General features: G+C 35.0%; 1 protein-coding gene across 2 annotated transcripts in view; it reads right to left on the bottom strand.

Moving 5' to 3' along the window:
* Positions 1–27,002, bottom strand: part of LOC150105462 (kinesin heavy chain-like) — a 415,076-nt gene that overhangs the window by 266,673 nt on the left and 121,401 nt on the right. For both annotated transcript variants that reach the window (XM_090394832.1, XM_090394831.1), the window contains exon 10: positions 7,893–8,041. In XM_090394832.1, the coding sequence (XP_090250958.1) occupies positions 7,893–8,041 (149 nt within the window). The remainder of the gene's footprint in view (positions 1–7,892; positions 8,042–27,002) is intronic.

Here is a 27,002-nt window from a genome sequence, read left to right on the forward strand (position 1 = left end):
AAATTTCAATTCCCTATCCACCAACACTCCTAAATCTCGTGCCTCATCAATTTCCTGGAGCAGGGTTCCACCAATGCAGTAAACTGCCTCCAATCTTTTCACCCCAAAATGCATAACCTTACATTTTGCCACATTAAACTGACATCCATTCTCCTTAGCCCAGACCTCCAATCTATCCAAATCATCCTGCAAAATTTGTATTATATTGTATTATATTTGTGTGTGTTGTTACAAAAAGTTTTTTGTAATCCCTGAAGATGTCTCTGTGAATGAGACGAAATATTGGAAGTATTAAAAATAGTTTTAATCCTTTCTCAGTGCTGATAATATTCCATTAAACCTCCAACATGAATTGTTCACAGCACTTAAGCCTCAAAACATGGACACACTATTTTCTTTAAGAAAGATACATATGTATATACTTTAAATAAGTATTTAAAATAAAAAATATTCAATTAAAATTAAACAGTTTTATTCAATGATTTTCATATGTTTTGTTCGAAAATAACATTGTTCATATCAGGTTTTCACAACTGGAACCATTCTTCTATTTTTTCATAGGCGCTGTATTCTTTTTTTTACACGTTTTTTTTCTGGAACCAATTTAACATGTCAATGGAGAATTGGGATGCAATTCCATGGCTACTGTTCAGCAGAACTTGCAACCGTTATACCTCCAACTTCAGCTAAATGTACAGGAACTTGAGCAATAGCTGCTCAACATCCATTTATAGCCTAACTACATATTCACCAAACCTGCTTCTCCCAGTTGTCTTTCATTCCTGCTGCCTCAATTCTGTGGAACAGCCTCCCTAAGGAAGCATTTCCAAAGACTTACAATCCCCAACAGTTCATGAAGAATGTTAACACATTACTCCTCACCCTATCCACCCCACACACAGCATTTGTTTGCTACAGGCTCTTTTGTCTTTTCTGTGAGGAAGAAACATATATATAAAATGGATGGAATGGGTTTGACAGAGGCAGGTGTTTGTGTATGATCAATGACAGCTAGTTATGAAGTTGCTGGAAATACAATGTAGTAAGTTATCAGGTGGAATTTAACTGGTCTGATAAGGATAAGTAACTTATTGAACTGTATGTGAATAAGATTAAGTAAGGTCTGGATGAGTTCATAGGACAGTGACTGGTTCTGATTACAAAAGCTTCTGAGCACTAGTAATTTGCTTTAATTCTGTCCACAATATAGTCTACTAACTATTTGTCTATTATAACAAACTATTGAAACTTCTAAGCAAAAGCTTCACAAATACAATACTATTCTTGGGGGGGGGGGGGAATCACCATCCCTCTGAGTTTGCTACAGGTACTTTAGTGACCTTGATTTTAGGAGTATATTTGGAACAAGTTCCTTGTAACAAATATTACTGTAGGATTTCTGTTTGATACTGTTTGCAATTTTTAATTTGTTATTTGAAGCAAATGGCCATGTACAGGATACTTAATTGTGTTCAAATAGCAATGTTCGTGTACAGACACAATTTAAGAGAACAAATTGTGGGCATAATGTGGCTAGTAATGAATAATATCAGATGTTAGCATTTTTTTGTTGTTGTTTTGTTTTGGGAGTTTTCATAATTTATTATTATTGTTAGCGAAGATGATTTTTATAACTAGAATCTTTGAAGATACACATAATAGCATTATAGATATTGTGAATTTTAAGACTGTTAAAAAAAAAAATTAATGCATTATTTTGGGAAGAATTTATAGAATAATTTTGAAAATGAGAAGCAATGAACAGGATTCATTGCCATCAATGAACAGCCAAATAGAGGCTGTCACGATCAGATCTTCACTTTACGACAAATAGTCGAGAAAGCATGGGAATATAACAAAGATCTGTATTTAAGTTTTGTCGATCTGGAAAAGGCATATGACAAGGTGCCAAGAGAGAAGCTATTCAATACGCTGCAGTTATATGGTGTCAATGGGGCATTATATCAAGCAATACTTAGTCTTTATTTGAGTTGTAAGTCAGCAGTTAGAATTGAAGGAAGTACAGGAAGATGGTTTAATGTTAAATCTGGTGTGAGACAAGGATGTACATTATCCCCTCTGTTATTCATTATCTATATGGATCACATTATGAAGGAAAGTGGTATTAAACATGATATCAAAATTGGAGTTGTTAATGTCAGCTCTTTGCTTTATGCAGATGATGTTATACTTCTAAATAAATCTGCTACAAGTCTGCAAGATTCTCTGACTAAATTGAATAGCTGTTGTAATAGATATGGTATGAAGGTCAGCAATAAAAAGACAAAGACAATAAAAATAGGCAGAATCATTGAAAATGTCAACTGTGTTGTGAATGGAGAACCTGTGGAACAAGTAAAACATTTCAGCTATTTAGGCACGATTTTTACTGAAGATGGTAAATTAAATATAGAAATAGACAACAGAATAAGCAAAGCTGGTATGGTGGGAAGTCAATTGAATAAATTTATATGGAATAAGAGAGAAATTAGTCGGAACACTAAATTAGCTGTATACAAGACAGTGTTCAAACCAGTTTTAACTTATGGATCTGAGAGCTGGGTCAGAAGTAAAACACTTGACCAAAGACTAGAGACCACAGATATGAGAGTCCTGAGAAAGATTATAGGCGTGAACAGATGGCATCAATGGCAATATCATATTAAAAACGAGGATATTAGGAAAGAACTTGACATTGTCAGCATCCAGGAATGTGTTAGCAGAGCTAATCTCAGGTGGTATGGTCACTTAAACAGAATGGGTGAGGAAAGATTAGCAAAACAAGTGTTCTCTGCCAGGTTGGCAGCAAAACGACCTAGAGGAAGACCAAGATATAGGTGGATTGATACAGTACAAAGTGCCTTAGGCGATAGAAATATAAGATCTGATAATGTTGGAGTCTTGACAAGTAACAGACTGATTTGGAGGAAAATTGTAGATAGGAAATTAATAATGATGTAATTTTTTCATGTAGTACTATCATATCCTGTACACCCCTTGAGGATACATGGGAGGAATTTGATTATGATGATGATGGTGTATGGGTTTATGGTATAGTTGCTACTGGTATAATGATAGAACTTTTAGTAAAAGGTAGACTTTCTTTTCATATTTTACTGCAAAATGTTTTTTTTTTTTTTTTTTTTTTTTTTTTTTTTTTTTTTTTTTTTAAATAGGGACTTCAGCTATGCTGACATTCTGGAAGTAGGAATGATTACATGGAGCAAAGGAAATGGAATTTATATAGCTAATAAGAGATAATGAGAAAGATGTCAACAATGCGTGAGAATCTTTGTAAAAGTGCTTAAATGAGACAGCATCTAAATGTATCCCTAGAGTTCGAAGAACAAATAGCAGTGGAAGTGAAATGAATGTGTAACCTTATTAAGTAAGAGATCCATTAGAAGATGATGTGAAAGGAGTATTGTGTAAATAAGAGCACAAAGAGTGATGAAATATATAAAGTGCAGGCCAGAAAAATTACAAGTTGTGCAGAAAGCTAAATAGGAATACAAAGAGAAATTGACTGCGCAGGTTAAAGGAAATCCAAAATAATTTTATCTTTATGCTGCAAGTAAAAGAAAGAAGGAATATGGAAGAATAACTTTACTGAAAGCAGATGGCACTCATGTGTCAGACGTTGATGAGATGGTTCAATAAATGATGCTTACTGTGCTAAGATATATCAACCAGGCGTATGTAACATGGTGCACAGTGCTACTTCTACATTGGATGAAGAGGATGAAGAGCTGCTGCATAATCTGGATAAGAATATGGAAATAGGGATAGATGGAATATTATTATTAAGTAAGACCTCCAGGAAGTCAGGGACTTATTGAGTTTGGTCACATACTACCTGCACCAGCTGTCAATACTTGCTCTTGAATTCGTTCATCCAATGGCAATCACTTCATTTTAGTAAAATTATAGACTACAACCATGTTAGGAATAATTATTTTAATTTCCTGATGTTTCAACCTTCAAAGGATCCAATGGCAATCCATTCCAATCGTGCACCACTTTATGAGAAAAAAATCTAGCTCTCACCCCTTTTTGAAGGTATTCAAAGAAGGGGGTGAGGCTACTTCCAGGGATGTCCTCTTATCCTTTCCCCAACTTCCCCCTTCAATAAAATGAAAAATTCAATCTACTGATATCCTGTGTGACCATTTCAGAAGTTTGTAAGTCTCAATCACATCGAACCCTCTTTCTCCTGTTTGCTAGTGTCCACAGTCTACAAATTCTCCAACTGCCTTCATAATCAGTATTCCTCAATCCTGATATCACTTTTAACAATCTCCACTGTATCAGAATCACCATGGAAACCAGACATGCATACAATAAATAGTCCAAGTGAGGTCTCGTCAAGGCCTTGTAAAGATGCAAAACGACTTCTATTTCCAATATCATGTATTCTAAAGGAATGTTCAGCTGAATTAGCTATGCCCTTGACAAATTTGTAAAATTTGACTTGAGTCTGAGCTCAGGAAATATACCACAGGAATGTATGATACTTCTATTGTACAAGGGTGGTGCAAAAACCGATGCATCTAACTACTGAACCTATCTGTGGTTTTAAAGATTTTAAAGAAGTTGATAAGAACTCAAAAAGAAAAAGGCTGATAGACAAGCTATACTCTGCAATGAACAGAATCAATTTACTAAACGAAGGTCAAGTTTCAGCAATGTGCTCATATTTTATTAATGTTATGGCTGAGTTGGATAAAGGGAATGGATATTATGATACTGTTAAGATTTTTCTGAAGCATTTGATAGGATACCACATGAAAGAATTCACATAAACTAGAGAATATTGAAATGGAATATAAACTCCTAAATTGGATAAGTGAGTGATTGATGGTATCAAAAAATGGCATATGGTGAGTGTGAATCTGTCAGATTTAAGGTGACCAGTGGTGTACTCCAGGGATCAGTCCTTGGACCATTGTTGTTTGATCTATACATTAATGATGGACTTGACAGGAGATATTCAAATGTTTGCACATGATGCAAAGACAGGCAATCAACAAGGATAATGATATCCAGCACTTGCAGAATAATTGGAATAGAACAATAGGCAAATGATAATGACTAACAATTCAATGTTAATAACTGTAAAGTTATACACTTCAACATGATCTAATTTCCAACAGCATATTATGTTGGTGGGGTTATGTTACAAAAACTTACGAGCCTAGGCATCTTGGCATTGTGTTGGATAGGACTTTGACATTCAACTCACATAGCAAAAATTACAAATACAACTCAGAGGATGACAGTGATGTTGAAACAAACATTGGCATGTAATGATAATGAAGTTATTTTGCCTCTTCACAAAACCTTGATAAGAACACACCTGAACTACTGAGCAAAAATTTATTTCCTGGGTTCAGAGGGGGTAAAGAAGTTGTGGAAAAAAATGGAAAGAAGAATTACAAAGATTATATATTGGGATTATGGAATGAAAGTATCTGGACTCATACACTTCTAAACAGGAAAAAGAGGGGTGATATGACTGAGATCTATAAATTTCTGAATGGGTGTTATAAATCATGTATGGATTAGATGGATGTGTAACAAAATTAAGTGCATGCTGCAAAAATAAAAATAAATAAAATGTTGTGGAGGGTGCACAAGAAGAAAGATAAACAACATGATAAGAAAGGCAAAATCAGATTATGAGAGGAAATTAGCTGAGCAGACCAAACAGTTACTTGTTATGTAGCAAGTAACAGGAAGAATGACAATACAATGATAATTTGAATGAGTGTTGACAGTAGGGGGGGAAGAGGGGAAAGACATGACAAACTGCAGGAATAGAAGTGAATGAATTGGAGATGCTTAAGTTATTGCAGAATCTAAATGGAGATATGGCTATAGAAGATGGAACATCAGCCTGTGTATTTAAAAGAATATGCAACAGAATGCCTGTGTTTAATTCAAGTCTCAGTCCTAAAAATTATGATCGCTAACTTTTGTATATAGCCTCCCTCTTAAAATTCAAGCGCTGTAAGGGTTTGGCCCACTGCACAGCTCAAGCCAAACTTCTTCAGCATTTATCTAAATAGCAAGAAATACCTTTTAAAAATCATTTCTATAGTAAGTAACAGTATATTTGACATTTTAGTTATAAAACTTCAGCAATCAATCATGCTTCCCAGCCTCTGGATAGATGCCAAATGCATATGATAGCTTCCAGAGGTGATATCAGATGGGTGTTAGCCATGAAGCAGAAGCTTTTAAATAATTTGGCTAACTAAATAATTTTCCAATGTCTCACCTCCCAATGAAAGGTCCGAGGGAAGCACTGTGGATAACCCACAGAATAGTGAAGATTTGCCTTGGAAGTTGAAACAAGAGTTGGAGGAAAAGGCCAATGGCTCATGAGATATTACCATTGTACCATCAGGATAAGAGAGGTGGAAACACAAAGGCAGAAGTTGCATCAAACAGCCTTGGCAAGGAACCATAAGGCTTGACTAAAATTCAGGAAGGAGGCAAGCTTAATGCATTTGGGGATTACACTGTCTCCCCTAATCTGTTGACAGTGCCCCAACTGGCACTGCTATAGTGATACAGAAAACACAAAGCTGAGACAACCTGTGTCAAATCAATGTAAGCAAACAGTCCAGTTCAGTCTGTGAAGGCAGAGAAGGTGAGCCATTCTGAATCATAGATAACAAAGTCCCCAAGGTGCCCATCTCACATCCAAGCCAGATTATATATAATGATACTCAGAGATAAATAGTCAAATGGGTCAGTAAAGTCAGTGTCATGAGACTGTTAGAAGCAACAAATGAAAGCAACAAAATGAAGCAAAAATCTTAAGTGAAAGTGGATCATATAAAGGAGATTCCAGGTCTAGAAACCTCATTATCTTCATCAAATTCCTGATATGTACCCTCAGGGTGGTGTACAGAATAATTATTATAGTACTACATGAAAAAATTACACCATTATAAGATCTGATAATGTTGGAGCATTGACAGATAACAGATTTATTTGGAGGAAAATTGTTGATTTGGAAGTTAGTAATCAACAATTTTCCTCCAAATAAATCTGTTATCTGTCAATGCACCAACATTATCAGATCTTATATTTCCTGTCTTCTAAGTAACGTTTTACCGTATCACTCCACCTATATCTTAGTCTTCCTCTGGGTCTTTTTTCTACCAACCTGGTAAAGAACACTTGTTTTGCTAATCTTTCCTCTTGCATTCAGTTTAAGTGACCATACCACCTGAGATTAGCTCTGCTAACACATTCATGAATGCTGACAATTTCAAGTTCTTTCCTAATATTCTTGTTTTTAATGAGATATGATACTGTAATTGATGCCATCTGTTCACTCCCCCTAAACTTTCTCAAAACTCTCATATCTATGGTCTCCAGTTGTTGATCAAGTTTTTTATTTCTAACCCAGCTCTCAGATGCATAAATTAAAATTGGTTTGAGCACTATTGAATACAGCCAATTCAGTATTTTGACTAATTTCTTTATTCCATATAAATTTATTTAGTTAACTTCCTACCACACCAATTTTACATATGGAAATGGTCAACAGAATTAGTAATTTATCATCTTAACTAAAAATTATCTAAATAGCTGAAATGTTTTACTTATTCTATAGGTTCACCATTCAGGATACAGTTGATGTTTTCAATGTCTTTGTCTTTTTATTAATGATTTTCATACCAAATTTATTACAACAGTTACTCAATTTAGTCAGGGAATCTTGCAGACTTGCACTTAATGTATTTAGAAGAATAACATCTGCATAAAGTAAATTCCTATATTCATACAGAAATTCCATGTTAAATGAATTGACATACTAATGAAACAAATATCTTTTAATCTTATGCACTAACAACATTACATTGACTTCAAATTACCTTCTTCCAAATTCTAAAGTGGATCTTGATTCACATTCATTAAAAGAAGCAGGAGAACAGCAAATGATAATGGTGGTACGAGAATTTCCTCCCAAACTTTCCTGAAGAATTCGAGTTAATTTACTATCTCGATATGGAATGTGAGATTTCTAGATAATAAAAAATGCATTATTACTAACATAATATGAAAGTGGTGTGCCAATATTATGAAGATGAAATTAACTGAATAAAATCAAAGAAAAACAAATAACGTAAGCATTCTTCAAAGTTCTGATATAATGACCACAAGATGAGTAACAATACAATTAACTATTACCTACAAATGCTTGCCTAGTTTTGTATGCTGACAGTATGTTTCATCAAGAGCATGTTATTTTATATAACAGTACCAAATAGATGTAAAAGATAACATAGCAGGCACTATCTCTAGCTATTTAATATGAAATAAGAACGCTACATATGGACAAAGTATACCTACGCGTTAAGCATTTGTTGGTTTAATAAAATGTTTCGTAGTTGTTCTTCTCATTATGTGGCCATTATATCAATTTTGATGAATGTTTTTATTGCTACAGAAATCTAAACCTTTCAGATAATGTAAGCACATACATTTCATAAATCATGACAGCTATTTAGGTTCAAACCTAGATAGCTATCACGTAATTTAATCAGTCAACCAATTATTTTCTAAGAAAATTACTGTAATTAAAAATTATTTAAATGTATGCATATGCACACACACACACGAGCTGGACAACCAAGCACAATAAGTTACATGACATCCAACCTTTACAAACTAACCTGACTTACACATGATTATTGCATCATCTGTGATTAGCAGTCATATTTCCGAATTTAGGGACACAAAACACACGTGTTGAAATGATCATTTTACTTCATCATGAAGGTTATTTTCTTGATCATAAATTACTAAATAATAATATTTGGTTTGCCGATCAAGTGTTGATCAATTTTATTAACTGAACCAACTAATTTCGCTACACTTATCTGTTGGCATCTTCAGGGCACTTACATATAGGTTTAAACAATCTCACAATTATGCGAAACTGCAAAACTGACAAGAATAACTGTAAAAAACCGACTAAAATAATTACAAATAAAATAGTATTGAACGTGAGTGAAACAAGTATCGCATGTACAAGATCAGCTAGCTGTTGCTGAGGAACTTTCTGTAGTTTGTATTAAAGTTCATTTCTTCTGTTTTTAAGGTTCTGATTAGGGTTTTCCATATCTCTGGGAGTATTAGGCCTTGATTTCTGTTAAGGTTGACAGTAGAACGGGCGACTGTGGCTGCTTCTTTAAAACTTCTTGAATGGTAATCTTCCTCTATGTAAGGGGAACAGCTTTTGTCCTACTCGATGACATGGTTAGTTGTAGAGAAATGAGACGATAGGCCAGAAATGTCCTGTCTGTTGTTTTTGACATAGCCAATGTGCTCCTTTTGCCTGATTTCGAGGCTTCTCGAAGTCTGTCCGATGTAACTAGAGCCACATGAGCATGGAATATTATAAACTCCAGCATATTTATAGAAAGGATGGTTGTCTTTTGGAGATCTTAGTAGTTTACAAATAGATTCTATTGGTTTAAATGTTACTCTTATTTTGTGTTGTTTGAGGAGATTGGCAAGCTTATTGGAGATGCCACTTACAAATGAAATTGCAATCGTTTTTATATATTGAATATCTTCTTGTTCTCTTTGTGGTGGTTCAGAGAAAAGGAATTTATTGACTAGTCTTCTTGGATAGCCGTTCAAGTACAGATTTTTGGAAATGAGTTTTAACTCATCTTGAAGGGTCTTGTTGTCTGTTGTGATGCGAATCGCTCTTTTCTTTAACATGTGTACAATGCTCAGTTTATGTGAGATGTGGTGAGAGGAGTTGAAATGTAGGTAGTGACCTGTATTGGTCGGTTTTCTGTACACCGATAGATTTATACTGCCATCTATTTGTTTTTTGATTAAGATGTCTAACAACGGTAGTTGTTTTTCTCTTTCAAGTTCCACAGTGAATTTAATAGAATGATGGAAGGCGTTGATCTTTTTGAGAAAATCATATATGCATCTTTGTTATTGTTCCATACGATGAAGATATCGTCCACATATCTAAACCAAATTTTAGGTTTAGGAAAAATTTGCAATAAGATTTTGTTTTCTAAGTCTTCCATAAAGAGGTCAGCACATGAAGGTGAGAGTGGGCTCCCCCATTGCCAAGCCTATTAATTGTTGATAGATCTTATTTTTCCAAGAAAAGTAGTTGGAGTTTAGGCAGTGAGCAAACAATGAGGTTATATCTTGTGGGAACAAAGTACTTAAGATGTCAATGACCTCTACTACAGGAACGTTTGTAAAGAGAGGTGATCATTATCCAATATCTTGATGTTTTTTAGCTTTTCCACAAAATGCCCGGAGTTTTTAATGTAACTCTCTGAGTTGTGGATGTGCTGCTGTAAGAGTTTCGAGAGACGTTTTGACAATAAGTAGGTAGGAGAGTTGATTGCATCAACGATTGGGCGTAAAGGAATACCATCTTTGTGCACTTTTGGCATGCCATAGTGTCTCGGAGTTAAAGGATGCATCGATTTTAGTTTTTTTAATCAAGTCTGTTGGTCAGTTGGATAAATTGCGTAGTAATTCATTGGTATCATCATGGTTTTTTAATGTTGGATCTTTTGTTAAAAGACAGTATACAGACAAGTCAGATAGTAGATGGTTGACTTTGTCCTCTTAGTCCTTTGAGTTCAGTATTACAGTACTGTTTCCTTTATCTGCTTTAAGTATTATGATGTCTTTGTTGTTTTTTAAATCATGAATAGTTCTTTTATCTAGTGATGAGAAGTTTTATTTTGTGGAATAGGGAGAGGAAAGTATTATACAACTTTTTAGTCTTAGATCATTTGCTGTGTGAGACGGTAATAATGAGATTCCTTTATTGCTAAAATAAAGGAATCTCATTATTCTAAAATTATTTATAAAATAAAATATCTTGCTATGAAACTTGTACAGTCCAAGTTCCATAGCAACTTGGACTGTATAAGGCCTGAAGAAAATCATAGTAACAATCTGAAGTGTACAAATCCAGAAGCATCTTAGTATATGAGGACTTTAGCAGAGTTTATTATAGTTTTTTTATTTATTTTATTTATTAATTATAATTTTATATATATATTTTTTTCAACTTTTATTTTATTTAATTATCACTAGAGGTCAGGCTAAGAAAAAGATTAATTAACAGCATAGATTTAATTTACCAGTACAGAGTGCAAGAGCATGTAGCTTGGTTCCCCTATACACGTGTTCTTCTGCTGATGACCTCAATACAGCTGTTGAAACGTCAAATTGTTATTTTATTAATAATAAGTAAAATAATAATTTCAACATGTGTTTTGTGTCCCTAAATTCGGAAATATGAAAAGAGAGTGTGATTAGTAGGTTTTCAGTAATTATCTCAGTAATGAATCTGCTTAACATCAGAATTTCTGAGAATCAATTTTCCAAAGGCCATTATATGTAGGTTCACCTATTTTTCAAACATCAAATTCTGAAGCCTAACATCTAATTATCCAAACAGCTGACTGGAACTGAAGCACGTCAATTATCATAAAACTCACTATACTCTAAAAATGTACTTCAATCATCCCTTGCTACCGATAGGCAATGCACTCAAATGTAATTCGGGTATGAGTTTTTGTAAGTTTTCAAAAGGTATATGAAAGCGTTTTCACACATATGCAAAAGCACAAATCATTATATATGATACACCAGACTGAAAATTATCTATATTCCTAGAGAGAGCAGTAGTGTTGACTTTATATAGGTTAATGGTATAAAATGAATGACAGCAAAGTATTGTCATCACCAAAGCATCCAGAAATAGAAGACAATTATTGCATTCCATTTAAATATGCACTTTATACAGAATTGTAGATATTTTGAAGTGTTATTTTTATCTTTGGCTACTGAAGTCTTGCTTAAATGCAAAATAAATTTAAAATAAAATAAATGTCAATTACAAGGGAAGTGACAGTAACTCACATTGCATGAATAATTAAATGTGCTTAACTCAGTGCTGCATAAAGGATTGTGAAATGATGAACTACTATAATTTCTGACTGTTTCATTATGAAATTATAATTAAATAATCTTTTTTTGCATTGTGAAGAAGGAATGTTGTCATTTCAACCCAAAGTAATGGCTGCACATGATGGTCCTGAGCAGAAGTTTTTCAGTTTGCGAAATGTTGCCAGGTGTTCAGCTGTCCAGGAAATAGAAAAAGAACGCAGCAGGAGAAAAGTTGTGGAGTTTGTGTCTTCCATATATGAAGACTGAACAGAAATTAGGTTAGAAATAACAAACACAGAGGATATCCTTGTTATAAAGAAATAAGTCAGAAGTTTATTGTATTTCATTAATCCATAAAGGATTTATTTCAGTTAAAGCCGAAAGGAACTTTGATTTCCAATTCATATAGAATGGGCCCAATAAAGTTTGTTTTATTTATGATTCTCAGTCTAATAAGTGATTTCTAACTGTGGATATGGCTTTAGTTGTTATGAAATGTTCAAACTGTTGATAGGGCTTTAAGAAGAATGTTGAAACTTTTTAGAGGAGAATTAAAAAAACATATATGATGTGAAAAAAAAAAAAAGAAGTACTGAACTTTCACCCCTTCAGTACATATTCTATGAGATATGCTGTTCAGCACTGTTTTCTTTTATGCCATTCTGTATTTTCATCTAAGTGATGGAGGGAGGGGGGGTTTCATTTGATTAAACATAAAAGCTTTGAATGAGTGATGTGCAAAAAATACCAGTGGCTAATTGGATGCCTTGATGATGCACTGGGTCAAACTACCACAGCATGCTCTTCCTTGCAGAACTGTAAATCTGGGGGCCCATAATCAAGCTTTGAACGTACAAGTGCATGATAAATGCAAAGCAAGGAACATTGATCAGCACTCCATTTGGTAGAGGATAGAATGCAGAGGATGTTTAATCTTTGTTGCACTTATTGTAAAGATTATGAATGTGTATAAAGAAAGTCAGCTTTCCATCAAAGATGAGTCCCAGAAAGTTGACCTCTGGAACTATGGGGATACCAGCTTGTTCCATTCTTAAATCAGGATCACAGTGGGGAGTGCATTTCCAGCAGAAGTGTACACATGGTTTTTTCCCACAAATAACCTGAACCCATGAAGAGGCAATGATTGATTGCTTGTTGAAGTTGTCTTTAAATGACCTGCATCTTGCAGGAGTCACAAATTTTTAAAATCAACTTAAAGACAACTGCCTATTGTGGGAGGAAGCTATTCAGTAAATGAGTTTATTTTATTTTAATTGCAAAAGGACTATTTCAAATTTTTCTTTAACAAATGGCTGATTGTATGACTATGCCCTTAGTACAGAAGCTTACTGTTTCTCTTGCTGCTCTTTCAGTATTAAAAATTCAGGAGGATATCAGGCTGTTGCTGAGATTCTGGCAAAGGTTTCACCTAAAGTGTGTGCATCTTTAGGATCAGCAATAATACATCCATTATGTTCTAAGGTAGACACACCTTATCTACCTTTCATCTTCCAGATTGTATCTGAAACAGTTTTTGCAATGGTTGTTTGATTAATCGATGTTGTATCCAGAACTGGATCAAGAATTGTTTCTGATTCCGACGTCTCACATGATGTGCTTTGGCATAAGCACATTTAAATGCTGTCCAGTGTGACTGGACAGCATGGTAGCCTGTGAAAACTATTAAATAACATGGAACAAATGGGAATGAATATGAAGCTAGCAGCACAAACAAAATGAGAGAGTAGTATAAGGTGAAATAGAATCAAAGCAAACAAGGGTGACCAGTGGAATGCCTCAGGGCTCTAAACTATGGCCAGCACTCTTTAATTTGTATATTACTAATATATAGAGAATGATGGTGAGGATATTCAGTGTTTGCAAACAATGCAAAATTGTAGAGGACAATAGTTGATAAAAGTGAATGCACAGATCCTGAAGCATGATTAAAATAAATTGGCATTTAGGCAAAAAATAATTTTTGTCAATTTAATGTTGGAAAATGTAAGGTTATGCACTTTAGAATGAATGAAATTGCTACTCCTGTCTTTCCTACATTGTTATAACCCAAATATAACATCCTGTGCTTATTATGTTATAAGAATGCAACTGTTTTTGATTTCATTGTTTCAGTGATGCCAATTATGTCCATGTGGTACTGTTTTTGCAATACTTCAAGCTCAATTTCCTTTCCATTAATACTCCCTTATATTGATGGTTCCTATCTTCAGCTCTGCTGATGTTGGGTTTATTTTTCTTCTTTTTCTAGATGTTGAGATTGAGTCTGTTCAAGTAGCTGACTTTTCACTGCTCGCCCTGGTTCCCTGACAAAAAAACAGCAGGGGCATTGTTTAATTTTGCACTATCATATTATTTGTGGTTTATGTCAATAGAGAATACAATTTCGTCAGCTAAGTCCCAAAACTGCCAGCCTACCCTTGTTCATTCAATATCCACTGGATACATACTAACAAGGCCAAAGTTGAGTAAACAGGAGGAGACCTCCATGCTGTCAAGAAATACAGACAACAGACTGGGGCTTCTGACCTAATGTTCAATCCTCACTTTCACATGGTTTAGTATTAAGTGTATTGTTTTAAAATTATGGACTAATAAGTGTGTGTAATTCAGTGTATTGTAATTTATACAAAAGTATTCATAAAAATAATATCAAGGTATGTAATTTTTTTTTCTAATTTTTTTTAATCCTTTTTTATCGAATTATTGAGAATTAAAATAGGAGGTAGATTTAAATCATCACTGACATAGTAAATAATGGTATAACGAAAAACTTTTGTCAGTCTCCTGGTGTTCATTATAATCACGTTTGTAACTTCCTAAGAACAGTAGTGCTTGTGGGTCAATGCTGGATAATTGGTAGCCCTTCATATCATCATTTAAGGAATACAGAGAACTGATCAGGTCCTCTGACCTAGTGTCTGATCCTTACCTTCTTATGATGCACCCTATTTGCAGGCACCCACCTGGATACTGAACAAATGAGAATGCACTTCCAATCTGAGATTTAGCCAAACAAATTCTTATTAGCTTAAACCAACCCAAAATGATGGTACAATAAGACAATAGTAATTTCTAGTCTATTATAATGTAAAAAATCAACTATCACCAACACAAACATAGTAACTTTTAATGAACTGCCAAATTTCATTAATTTACAATTCTGAGACAACAATATAAATTTATGCCAGGTGTTCATCATTAGATAGTAATCTAATTAAGCCAATTTGCTCACAACCCTTGAACTTATCACTTCCTTCCCCCATCCCCTTAAACTCATGATCATCACCTTTGTTTCCTTCCTTTTTTTGTAACTGAAGATGACCAATTATTGTAAAAAAAAGTTACATGACTGCTTATGTTCATAGGTTATAATAAATTTAGTTTAATCCTTTACCCATGTGTATGCAAACAAAGTTTGCGCCTGAAAATATCTTCAGGACTGAGGTAAGGTAGTGCAACACGGCAACTCCAAGCAAATGTGGGCCAAGCTCTCATCACTCCTGGTCTCAGTGCATCTCCCATAATGCAAAGCACATCTCCTTGAGGACATGTATACTGCTGTGCATTAAGGGAAGGGCCACTACCCAGATCGGTTTCAACCTTTATTGAGGTTTCGTCAGTCAGAGGCAGACCCAAACATGGAGATAATAAGGCAGAAGCAATAGGAGAAGTCATATTTACCTATAGGAGTTGCCAACAGGTGTACCACCTTATTATTGAATTACTCTGGATTTAGAGAAAGCTGTTGGAAGTTTATTTTTCAGTTGGTTAGACTATAATAAATTTAGTTTAATCCTTTATTCAAGTGTATGCAAACAAAGTTTGCACCTGAAAATATCTTCAGGACTGAGGTAAGGTAGTGTAACACGGCAACTCCGAGCAAACGTGGACCGAGCTCTCATCACTCCTTTCTCATTATATCTCCCATAATACAAAGTACATCTCTTTGCGGACATGTATACTGTTATGCATTAAGGGAAGGGCCAATTCAATAATAAGGTGGTACACCTGTTGGCAACTCCTATAGGTAAATATGACCTCTCCTATTGCTTCTGCCTTAGTATCTCCACGTTTGGGTCTGCCTCCCGCTGACGAGACCTCAATAAAGGTTGAAACCGGTCTGGGTAGTGGCCCTTCCCTTAATGCATAGCAGTATACATGTCCGCAAGGATATGTGCTTTGCATTATGGGAGATACTGAGACAAGTAGTGCTGAAAGCTTGGTCCACATCTGCTCGGAGTTGCCGTATTGCACTACCCTACCTCAGTCCTGAAGATATTTTCAGGTGCAAACTTTGTTTGCATACACTTGGATAAAGGATTAAACTAAATTTATTATAGCCTAACCAAGTGAAAAATAAACTTCCAACAATATGTTTATATGTTATTTAATTTAATGGTGCAGACTTAGTTTATTGTGAAAATTGTGAAAAGTAATTTTCACAATTTTCACACTTTATAATGTAACAATTAAGTCAAGATAATAACAGTTCAAAATTTAAAACATTAATTCTGCATTTATTTTTCATTTTTATCATTTTATACTCTTGTTTGCACTTTTTGTACATTTACTTATTCAAATTGCTCTTTTGTGTTGCACAATTTCTCAGTGTTTCCATTGTTATTTTCCATGAGTTCCTTGATTTTTAATTCCGTGAATTCCTTTATTTCAAATATTTCCACCATTTCTTCTATTTCCTGTTTCATGGAAATGGAGTGGGAAACTATTTCGCAAGTTCTAAAGGATATGCTATAGCACAGGGGTCTTCAATCTTTCAGACAGTGTAGGCAGCATTAAAAATTCCAGTGAAGCTCGTGGGCCGCTAAGCTATACACTGCGGTATTTAGAATTGTAAGATGCTTTCCAGATTCACAAGGAACACTGTGCATTTGATACTTTACATAAAATCCTATAAAAATAAACAAACTCAACTTTAAGAGCATAGGTAAGAATCAGTTTCATGATAAGTAAATACAATCAATACTTGAAAAAAGATAATTTAATGAAGAAAACATTCATTTTTTACAATGTCAATGGGAAACTTGGCAATGCTTTTCTTTGCCCTGTTTGTCGATGTTGGCAGCAATGTTGGAAGTCGCTATGCGCAGAGTATTCTCTAGATATTGGTCCATAATCCGAGTTCTTGTCTTGGACTTCACATGCTTCATTCTGGAGAAGAATTGCTCACATAAGTATGTGCTTCCTAACAAAGCGCATATCTTCAAAGCATGCTGGCAAAGATTAGGGAATGCATCCTCAGATATGTTTATCCCAAATCTCCAAAAAAATAATATTTATATTTATTTTTTTGGGATTTTATGTAAAGTATCAAATGCACAGCGTTCCTTGTGAATCTGGAAAGCATTTTACAATTCTAAATACCGCAGTATAGCTTAGTGGCCAGCAGGCTTCATTGAAATAATTTTTTATTTCATTGCGTTTTAATTGAAATAATTTCATTGGCTTCATTGAAATAATTTTTTATTTCATCGCGTTTTAATGTTAAGTAGTTATTTTTTCAAAATAGCCGGGGAGACATGGCAAAGAGCTCTGCAGGCCATGCGGTGAAGATCCCCTGCCACAGCAAGCATCTACTATACATTTGTTTAATTAAAATATAATTTCCTGTTGGAGGCTTAATGGAGTATTGACAGTATTATTAATTTTAATGCACAGTCTTTTCTTTTTGAATTTACTATAGTGGAGCATGATGGTTTTCTTCCAGAAGATCCTGCAAGTTGTGCCCAATACATGGTCTGCAAGGCTATTGTGAGTATGATTTGTATTTCCTAAAGATACCGCAATGACAGAAGAAATATTGGAAGCATTAAAATTAGTTTTTAATCCTTTCCTAATGCTGTCAATACTCCATGAAGCCTCCAACAACATGATGTCATCCCAGTAATTAAGCCTTAACAAATAGATAAAATATAATTTGTGTTGCTACTATTATTTTTCAGAATTTCCCAAGAAAAGACATTTTACATTTCAATTTTTAATGTAAGTAATATAAGGAACAGGAGAGAGGAGTTTTTGGTGTTGGCTAGTAAAATCTTGCCAAAAAGTTAGGCATTAGTGAGATTTAGCTAATAGAACATGATGTAGTTACATAGATAGAATGTGAAGGGTTTAGTATTTTGGGGAGGAAGATAGGATGGGAAAGTGGTACTGCTGATGATAACAAATGAATTGCAGCCAAAAAGAATAGGAGACAGGTGGAAAGGTGGCTGTTCATGTGAAGCAATCTGGTGTGAGATTAAGACCAATAAGACTTCTTCTTCTTCTGCAGCTTCTCCCACTTAAGTGGGGTCACTGTTTCTTATGAGTCTCCTCCACACCTTCCTGTCTTGGGCTGTCACCACATCCAAGTTCTTCATCTTCAAATCCTCTTCTACCAGCTCCCTCCATCTCTTCTTTGGCCGCCCACGCTTCCGCCTTCCTTGCACATCCATCTGCATGACCCTTCTTCCCACATATTCGTCCTCCCTCCTCATCACATGACCAAACCATCTCAACCTTGCCTCCTGTATTTTCGCTCCTAAGTTCGTAACTTTCACTGTTCCCCTGACATAGTCATTTCTCAGATGATCCTTTCTGGTCACACCGCACATCCACCTAAGCATTCTCATCTCTGCTACTTCCATCCTGCTAATGTTATTTTTCCTCAGGGCCACATTTTCTATAGCATATGTCATAGCTGGCCTCACTACTGTCCTATAAATTTTGCCTTTCAGATTGATCGGCACCCTCTTATCACATAACACTCCAGCCATCTCCCTCCAGTTCCTCCAACCTGCTTGTATCCTGCATCCCACTTCCTTCTCACCTCCTCCATCTTCTTCCACTGTCGAACCTAAGTATCTAAAGTCTCTCACCTTCCTGATGACATTTCCTTCCAGCTCCAGGTCTGTCTCCTGGCCACCGCCCACTGCGCAACACATATACTCTGTCTTACTTCTGCTCAGTCTCATACCTCTCTCTTCCAGTACTTTTCTCCATCTTTCCAGTTTAGTTTCCGCTTCTTCTCTTGAATCTACACAGAGCAAGATGTCATCTGCATACAACATTGTCCAAGGTGCATCTTCTCTTACCTCCTCTGTTACCACCTCCATCACAATATTAAACAGAAACGGACTTAATGCTGACCCTTGATGCAAGCCAACTGTTACTTGAAAACTTTCTGTCTGTCCCAAACAGGTCCGAACACTTGTCTTCACATTTCTGTACATTTCCTGCACCAACCTGACATATTTCTCCGGCACCTTCTTCTCCCTCAATCTGGTGTGAGATTAAGACCAATAAGACAAAATATAGAATTAGTTGTTGCTATAGGCCAGGGAATAAAACACAGATGATCTCAAAAACATGCATCAAAAAATAAGAACAATGAATACAGCCCGAATGATTATTATAGGGGACTTCAACTATGGAGATAGACTGGAAGGAAGAAAGATCATATGGCAGAAAGGAAACAGAATTTATATACCTACTAAGAGATAATTACTTAACCAGCATGTGATGGAGGCAGCTACGGGTGGGTTTGTATTGGACCTGGTCATAGGATCAGAAGAGCTATCCAATAACCAAGGTGACCACATTGCCTCCGACTGGTGAAAGTGACCATGCGGTTGTTACTTGGGAGATTGTAAAATATGAGGAATATTCTTGTCAAGAAGTGGTATATGTGGAACTGAAAGGCAAGTAATTATGACAAGCTTAGGAAGAAACTTAAATCTGTGTCATGGCATGAAACTGCAGGGGACGGATGTTAATAGTGTATGGGATAAAGTTAAGGGTCATCCAGAGGAAGAAGTATTAAATTGCATACCTAGGGTAAGGAGGGTTAATCAGGAAGGAGTTAGATGGATGAGTAATATTATTAAGTACAAGCTGCAAAAAGAAGAAAATGCTGCAAGTATATAAAGAGAAAAGTGTCTAGCAAACTCATGAACAGTACAACACTCAAGCAAGAAATGTGACCAGAAGGCAAGGAATGCAAATTCAGATTATGATAAAAATCTAGCCAAGTAGACCAAATGAAATCCGAAAGAGTTCTTTCATTATGTGACAAGTAAGAGGAAGAATGACTATGGAAGATTAACCTTAATGATCACGATGGTCACGAGGTGACAGAAGCAGATAAAATAGTCATTTTACAGACTGACCACTTTGCATGGGTATATCATCGTGAGGTTACTGCTTTAACATATGTGACAGATACTAATATGGGAACAGAGGATTTTTGTGAGAATGCTGTATGAGGGGCAACATGGATTTGTGAATGGCCAGTCATGCCTTAATAATTTACGGTCTTTTATAATACAGTAACAGAGGAGCTGGATAAAGGAAATGGCAGCACGATTCTGTTGGATTTTGCAAAGGCATTTGACAGAATACCACTTATGCAATCTTATACAAATTAGAACAAATGTGGTTAAATGGATAAGAGGGTGACTGCTGGACAGATATAAAAAAGTGGTATGGGGGGGGGGCAGAATTGAGGGAAAAACAGGTGACTAATGGTGTGCTTAATTGTACATAAATGATATAGGAAATAACCTGAAAGGAAAGACTCAGTTGTTTGCTGATACAAGATTTAGTAGAGAGTAACAGTTCATAAAGGCAGTATGGAGAGCGACTGCAGCCTTACAGGAAGATTTAAATAGACTGTCAGTATTGGGCAAAAGATAACTGGTGTCAGTATAATGCAGAGAAATGTAAAGTTATACATTTTGGGATAAATAGATTACAATGTATCACATTGATGGCACTGTACTCCAGGAAATAGATGAAGCTAGAGATTTGGGGGAGGGATGGTAGACAGACAGTTAATGTTTAGAGGACTTACTGCTAAGGTTGCAAGATAGCCCATAAGATTAATTGCCTATTGAAAATCACATTAACAAGCAGTGATAAGGAAATTGTTATTCCTCTTTATAAAATCTTGATACGTCCACATCTGGATTACTGTGCTCAAGTCTGGTCTCTTGGGTTTCTTGGGGATGAGGAAGTGGTGGAGAGGATTCAGAGACAAGTAACCAAGATAGTGAGTGGTCTGTGAACTGTTCCCTATGATGGAGTGCAGAAATTGGTTGATAGGAGAAAAAAAAAAAAAAAAAGATCAGATATGATAGAAAATTTAAGTTGTTCAAAGGGTTTTATAGGACTGATGCAGGGGAAATGTTTCAGCACTTGGTTGGAGGAGCCAGAACAAGGGGGGGGTCATCCTTGGAAGTTGAATAATGGTGTGGTTAGTAGGGGTGTGAAGACTAGGTCACTGGTGGCGAACCTTTTTATGTCCGTGTACCAAAAGTTTACAAATTGAGTTGCTGACGTGCCGGAGCGTGCCAAAAATTTACAAATCAAGTTGCTGCTGTGCCCAGCACGTCAGCAACTAATTAATATAACACTAATTAATTAACATTAATTAATTGCAGGATTTTATTGAGAAGTTTAAAAATTAATATAGAATTTCATAAAAATGAACTCATAATTTGACATACATATTGTTGTATACAAATCAATATCAACCTATTATCAATTTATTAATTTATCAATATATCAATTTATTAATGAGATTTTTGCTGTTGAACATTAGATGCCAAATGCTTTATATCATGTTCATATTTTGTCACTTTTAGTAATACATATGCGGAACTAGATTCATCAGTCATTTTATTTCTTAAAATGTCTTTTATACAATTCATTTCAAAAAATAATGACTCACAAGCATATGTAGAGGAGAAAATTGATAATATAGCCATCACTAGTTTTTTTAAACAAAAAAAGGTTTCACAAATGGCATTCCAAGTTCTCAATATTTCCTCTTCTGCATTCTTTTTAATTGCACCCAATAATCAATCGTTTTCCATTATTTCCAAGTCATTTCTCAAATCGACAAACTTTTCCGTATAGAACTAGATTGAAAATCAATTAGTTGCATTTCTATATCTTCCAAATTCAGCCACTTGAAAATCTCCAAATTGAGTTTATTTGATGATGTGTCTGGATGCAAAATAAATTTTGATATCTCTGCAAATTGCCTGAACTGCGTAAATCTTGAAGAAAATTCGTTGATTATCGACTGAATAACTGTAGAAAACTCTTTTGTCAATTTAACTTGATCTGTTTTTTCATGGGGTTCTAGATCTGCAAAGAATTTTTTTGTATTTGGAAAATATCGGAAGGTATTGGAAATAACGTCGCGATTAAAAATTGATAATTTAACTTCGAATGCTTTGATTAAATCAAACATGACAATAATTGTCTTGTTAACACCTTGCAGTTTAACATTTAACTCATTTAAATGTAAACACAAATCAGTAAAATACATTAAATTTGAAAGCCATACGATGTTCATTAATTGATTGTATTTTTCAATGATTTTCTCATTGAAATTCTGATGAAGTCAGAATTTCTCATTGAAAAAAAGTCTAACTTCATCTAAACACTCAACAAATCTTTGAAGAACTTTCCCACGACTTAACCATTGGACATTGTTGTACATAAGTAAAACACTGTACACCGAGTTTACCTCATATAATAATTCTAAAATTTTCGTTTATTTAAAGCGCGTGCCGATATAAAATTGACCAATTTTGTTACAATGCTCATAATATCTTCCAGTGTCTTGAAACTAGCCTTTGTGCATAAAACCTGCTGATGTATAATACAATGAAAAAACCCAGAACGGAATGTCCAATATTTTTGGTAAATAAATTGACTAACTCATTTTTCTCTCCAGTCATATTGCGAGCACCATCAGTAGTTACTGATACAATTTTGGAGGGATCTATATCTCTTTCAGCGAGTGTATTTACAACAAGTGTTGCAAATATCTATTCCTTTTGTTGTTGTTGCTAATGATGTTAAACTTATCAATTCTTCTTTGATGTTATTCCCAACACAACAACAAATAAAATTGCTAAACGAGCTGATCCAGTTATGTCAGTACTCTCATCAAGACAAAGAGAAATTAAACCAGAAGATTTTATCTGTTTTTTTCTGACGAGTTATATTTTTAGCAATTTCTATGATTCTATCTTTCACTGTGTTTCTAGCCAAAGGCATATCTTTTATTCTATGAATAATTTTTCCTTGTTTTCAAAATCTTCAAAGAGAACTGGTGCAGATTTTAACCATGCTTCTTTTATATATTCCCCATCACTGAAAGGTTTCCTGTGTTTGGCAATTATATTTGAGGCAAAAAACACTAGCAGCAGTTATATTTGAACAACTGTCAATAAATTTCATTAGGGTTGTTGACTGGATATTCCTATTTTTAATTGCCCGAGCAATAAATTCTTTCTGTTCGTCCTTTTTCTCAAGGAGCGATTTATGGTTTGTCTCCTAATGCCATTTTACTGACGACGTTCTGCACACAACTGTCCCGGAACATAAAACACATATTGCTTTATTGTCTTTATTAATCATGCCATACTCTTCAGTCCACCAGCTTTGGAACTCTCTGCTGCTTGACTGTGATAAATTTCGTTTTTTATTTTCGGCAGCAATGTTCAGTAGAACTGTAACAAAATAATTCACAACTTAAATCAAATGCATTTTTATAGTTTCAAAAAAAAAATCAACATTTTATTATATGCCTAAATTAAATTATCTTTATAATTCCCATTTACAGTAGCAAAAACGAAACTGCACATACGCAATAATAATGCACTTGCCGCTGTTTATTTCTGCCCTACTGGCGGATGCGTGGTGCGAAATACATAATGAACGCACGTTCGATTAGAAAACGGAAAAGTTAGGGAATCCTAAGGATCAGTCGTTCACAATTCTTTTTCTGTAATACTATATTTTTATTTAATCTTACTGTATTAGAGGGCTTAGTCCCAACAAACTTACTTGTAAATACCGTTCCCATTTTTTTGAAGTTCATACATTAAACTAACATAAGTATTAATATTATATAAATTAAGTGGATATTAAATACAACATTATTTTAAAGCCGACTACAGTAACTATAGATGGCAATTTTCGTAGGAAATTTGACCGGCGAACTTATGGGAATATGCTGGCAGCCATAGCGGCAACTCACAGTATGGCGGCGAGTGTATTCCTGTAAGATTTCTGGTCAAATTTTGACAAAACGTCTATAGTTTCTGGAGTCGGCTTTGAAATAATGTTGGATTTAATATCCACTTAATTTATATAATTTTGTATCACCAATGTGAAGCCTTTGGGCTATTTATTTTAGTAAATAAGTATTAATAATTAATTATGGCATAATCATAAACAGTATTAATACACTTAATGTACACAGTGTAGCATGTTGACAAATATAAGTCATCATCATCAATTTCCTGACATTTACCCTCATTGGGTGTACAGGATATGATAGTACTACATGAAAAATTTACATCATTACTAACTTTCTATCTACAATATTTTGCCAAATCAATCTGTTACCTGTCAAAGCTACAACATTGTCAGATCTTATATTTATATATCTATCTTCTGAGGCACTTTTTACTGTATCAATCAACCTATATCTTGGTCTTCCTCTGGGTCTTTTTCCCCAACCTGGCAGAGAACTTTCTTTCTTTGCCCATTTTGTTTAAGTGACCATACCACCTGAGATTATCTCTGCTAATGCATTCCTGGATGCTGACAATGTCAAGTTCTTTCCTAATATCCTCGTTTTTGATATGATATTGCCATTGATGCCATCTGTTCACACCCCTAATCTTTCTCAGGACTCTCATATCTGCGGCCTCTAGTCTTTGGTCAAGTGTTTTACTTCTGATCCAGCTCTCAGATCCATAAGTTAAAATTGGTTTGAACACTGTCTTGTATACAACTAATTTAGTGTTTTGACTAATTTCTCTCTTATTCCATATAAATTTATTCAGTTGACTTCCTACCATACCAGCTTTGTTGATTCTGTTGTTTATTGCCATATTTAATTTACCATCTTCACTAAAAATCGTGCCTAAGTAGCTGAAATGTTTTACGTGTTCTATAGGTTCTCCATTCACAATGCAGTTGATATTTTCAATGCTTCTCCCTATTTTCAATATCTTTGTCTTTTTAATGCTAACCATCATACCATATCTATTACAACAGTTCAATTTAGTCAGAGAATCTTGCAGACTTGTAGTGGATTTATTTAGAAGCATAACATCATCTGCATAAAGCAAAGACCTGAGATTAACACCTCCAATTTTGATATCAGGTTTAATACCACTTTCCTTCATAATATAATCCATATAGATAATGAATAACAGAGGTGATAATGTACGTCCTTGTCTGACACCAGATTTAACATTAAACCTTCTCCCCGTACTTCCTTCAATTCTAACTGCTGACTTACAACTCAAATAAAGACTAAGTATTGCTTGATATAATGATCCACTGACACCATATAACTGTAGCATATTGAATAGCTTCTCTCTGGGCACCTTGTCATATGCTTTTTCCAGATATACAAAACTTAAATATAGATGTTTGTTATATTCCCATGACTTTAACTATTTGGCCTGAATCCAGCTTGTTCCTCACCAAGCTTCTCTTCCACAATCCTTCTCAACGGTTTCTCAAGTATACTGGCATAAATCTTACCTAACTTCCTGTGTCCAGCAGGGAGTTCTGATTTTTCTATCCTTGCAGACAACCTCACCACATGCCTCTCTTGCAGAATTAATCAATGTTTTCTTTAGAGCTTGCCACTGAATCTCCAAGGTTTGATTCCTGTTCACAAACTCTTTCATTTTTTCTTGAATAATGTTTGTATATTTTAGTCTACAGTTCACATCTCAGAGCTGCTCAACTTTTATTCTCTTTAAAACTTTCTTACATGTTATTCTTTTCAATATGAAATTCAATTTTATCCCGCTCAAGACTAAATATTGATCACTTCCAGTTTCAAATCCTCTGTACACTCTGGTGTCCTGCACCAGGGAGAAAACATCACTATCAACAATAACATAGTCAATGAGACTTTTCTTATTCCTTGCGTCTTCTTTCCATGTGAATTTGTGCACATTTTTATGTTGGAACATGGTGTTAGTAATAACCAGTCCATGTCCTGAGCAGAAATCCAACAAATATTTGCCATTATTATTAGCTTTGCTCTTTTCTCCAAATTTTCCCAAAGTATTTTTGTATGTCTGACAATCATTTCCTACTCTGCTATTTAGATCCCCAACAAGGACCAACTTTTCCTTTTTCATTGTGTCAGTTGCTTTTTCTAAAGCCTCAAAAAATTCCTCCACTTCTACCTTAGTAGAACCTTCTGCGGGACCATAGACACAAATAAGTCTCATTGTCCAGTTCCCCATTCTCATATTTGCCCACATTACTCTACTTGAGACTGACTGCCATTCAAGAAGATTAGCCTCGTATTTTGTGTTGAATACTATGGCTACTCCTTATTTTCCTTGATTGTCATTGCCTGAATATAACATTTGGTATTTATTGCTCAAAAAGAGCCCACCTGTTTTTGTCTTTTTTTGTTTCAGTCACCCCTATTATGTCGATCTGGTACTTATCTAATTCCTCAGCTAGCTCCATTTCTTTGCCATTCAGGCTTCTTATGTTGATAGTACCGATCTTCAATTCTGGTGATATCGAGTTGGGGTGTTTTTTTCAGATTTGTTCCAGTAGCTGACTTTTCGCTGTTCACCCTGGTTCCCTGGTGAAAACAACGGGGGCCTTGTTTAACTGGACGAAGTCCCAGCCGGCATGAAATTCTATCATGTTGTACCATCATTTAATATTCTGGTTTAAGCCAATAAGAATACAATTTGCTCGGCTAAATCCCAAATTGCCAGCGCATCCTCATTTGTTCAGTATCCAGGTAGATACCTAACAGGGTGCACCACGAGAAGGTGAGGATTAGACATTAAGTCAGAAGCCCTGGTCAGTTCTCCACATTCCTTTAAAGGCTATGTGGAGGTCTCCCCTCAGTTATACAGCTTTGACCCTTAAGCACCCCAAAAGTACGCATTTAAATTAGTTATCACTCACAGGACTAATGCTACAATATTGTAGTA

This window comes from Typopeltis vanoorti, chromosome 6, assembly GCF_054136105.1.
Source record: "Typopeltis vanoorti isolate ZY-2024b chromosome 6, IOZ_Tvanoo_1.0, whole genome shotgun sequence".
NCBI lineage: Eukaryota > Metazoa > Arthropoda > Arachnida > Uropygi > Thelyphonidae > Typopeltis > Typopeltis vanoorti.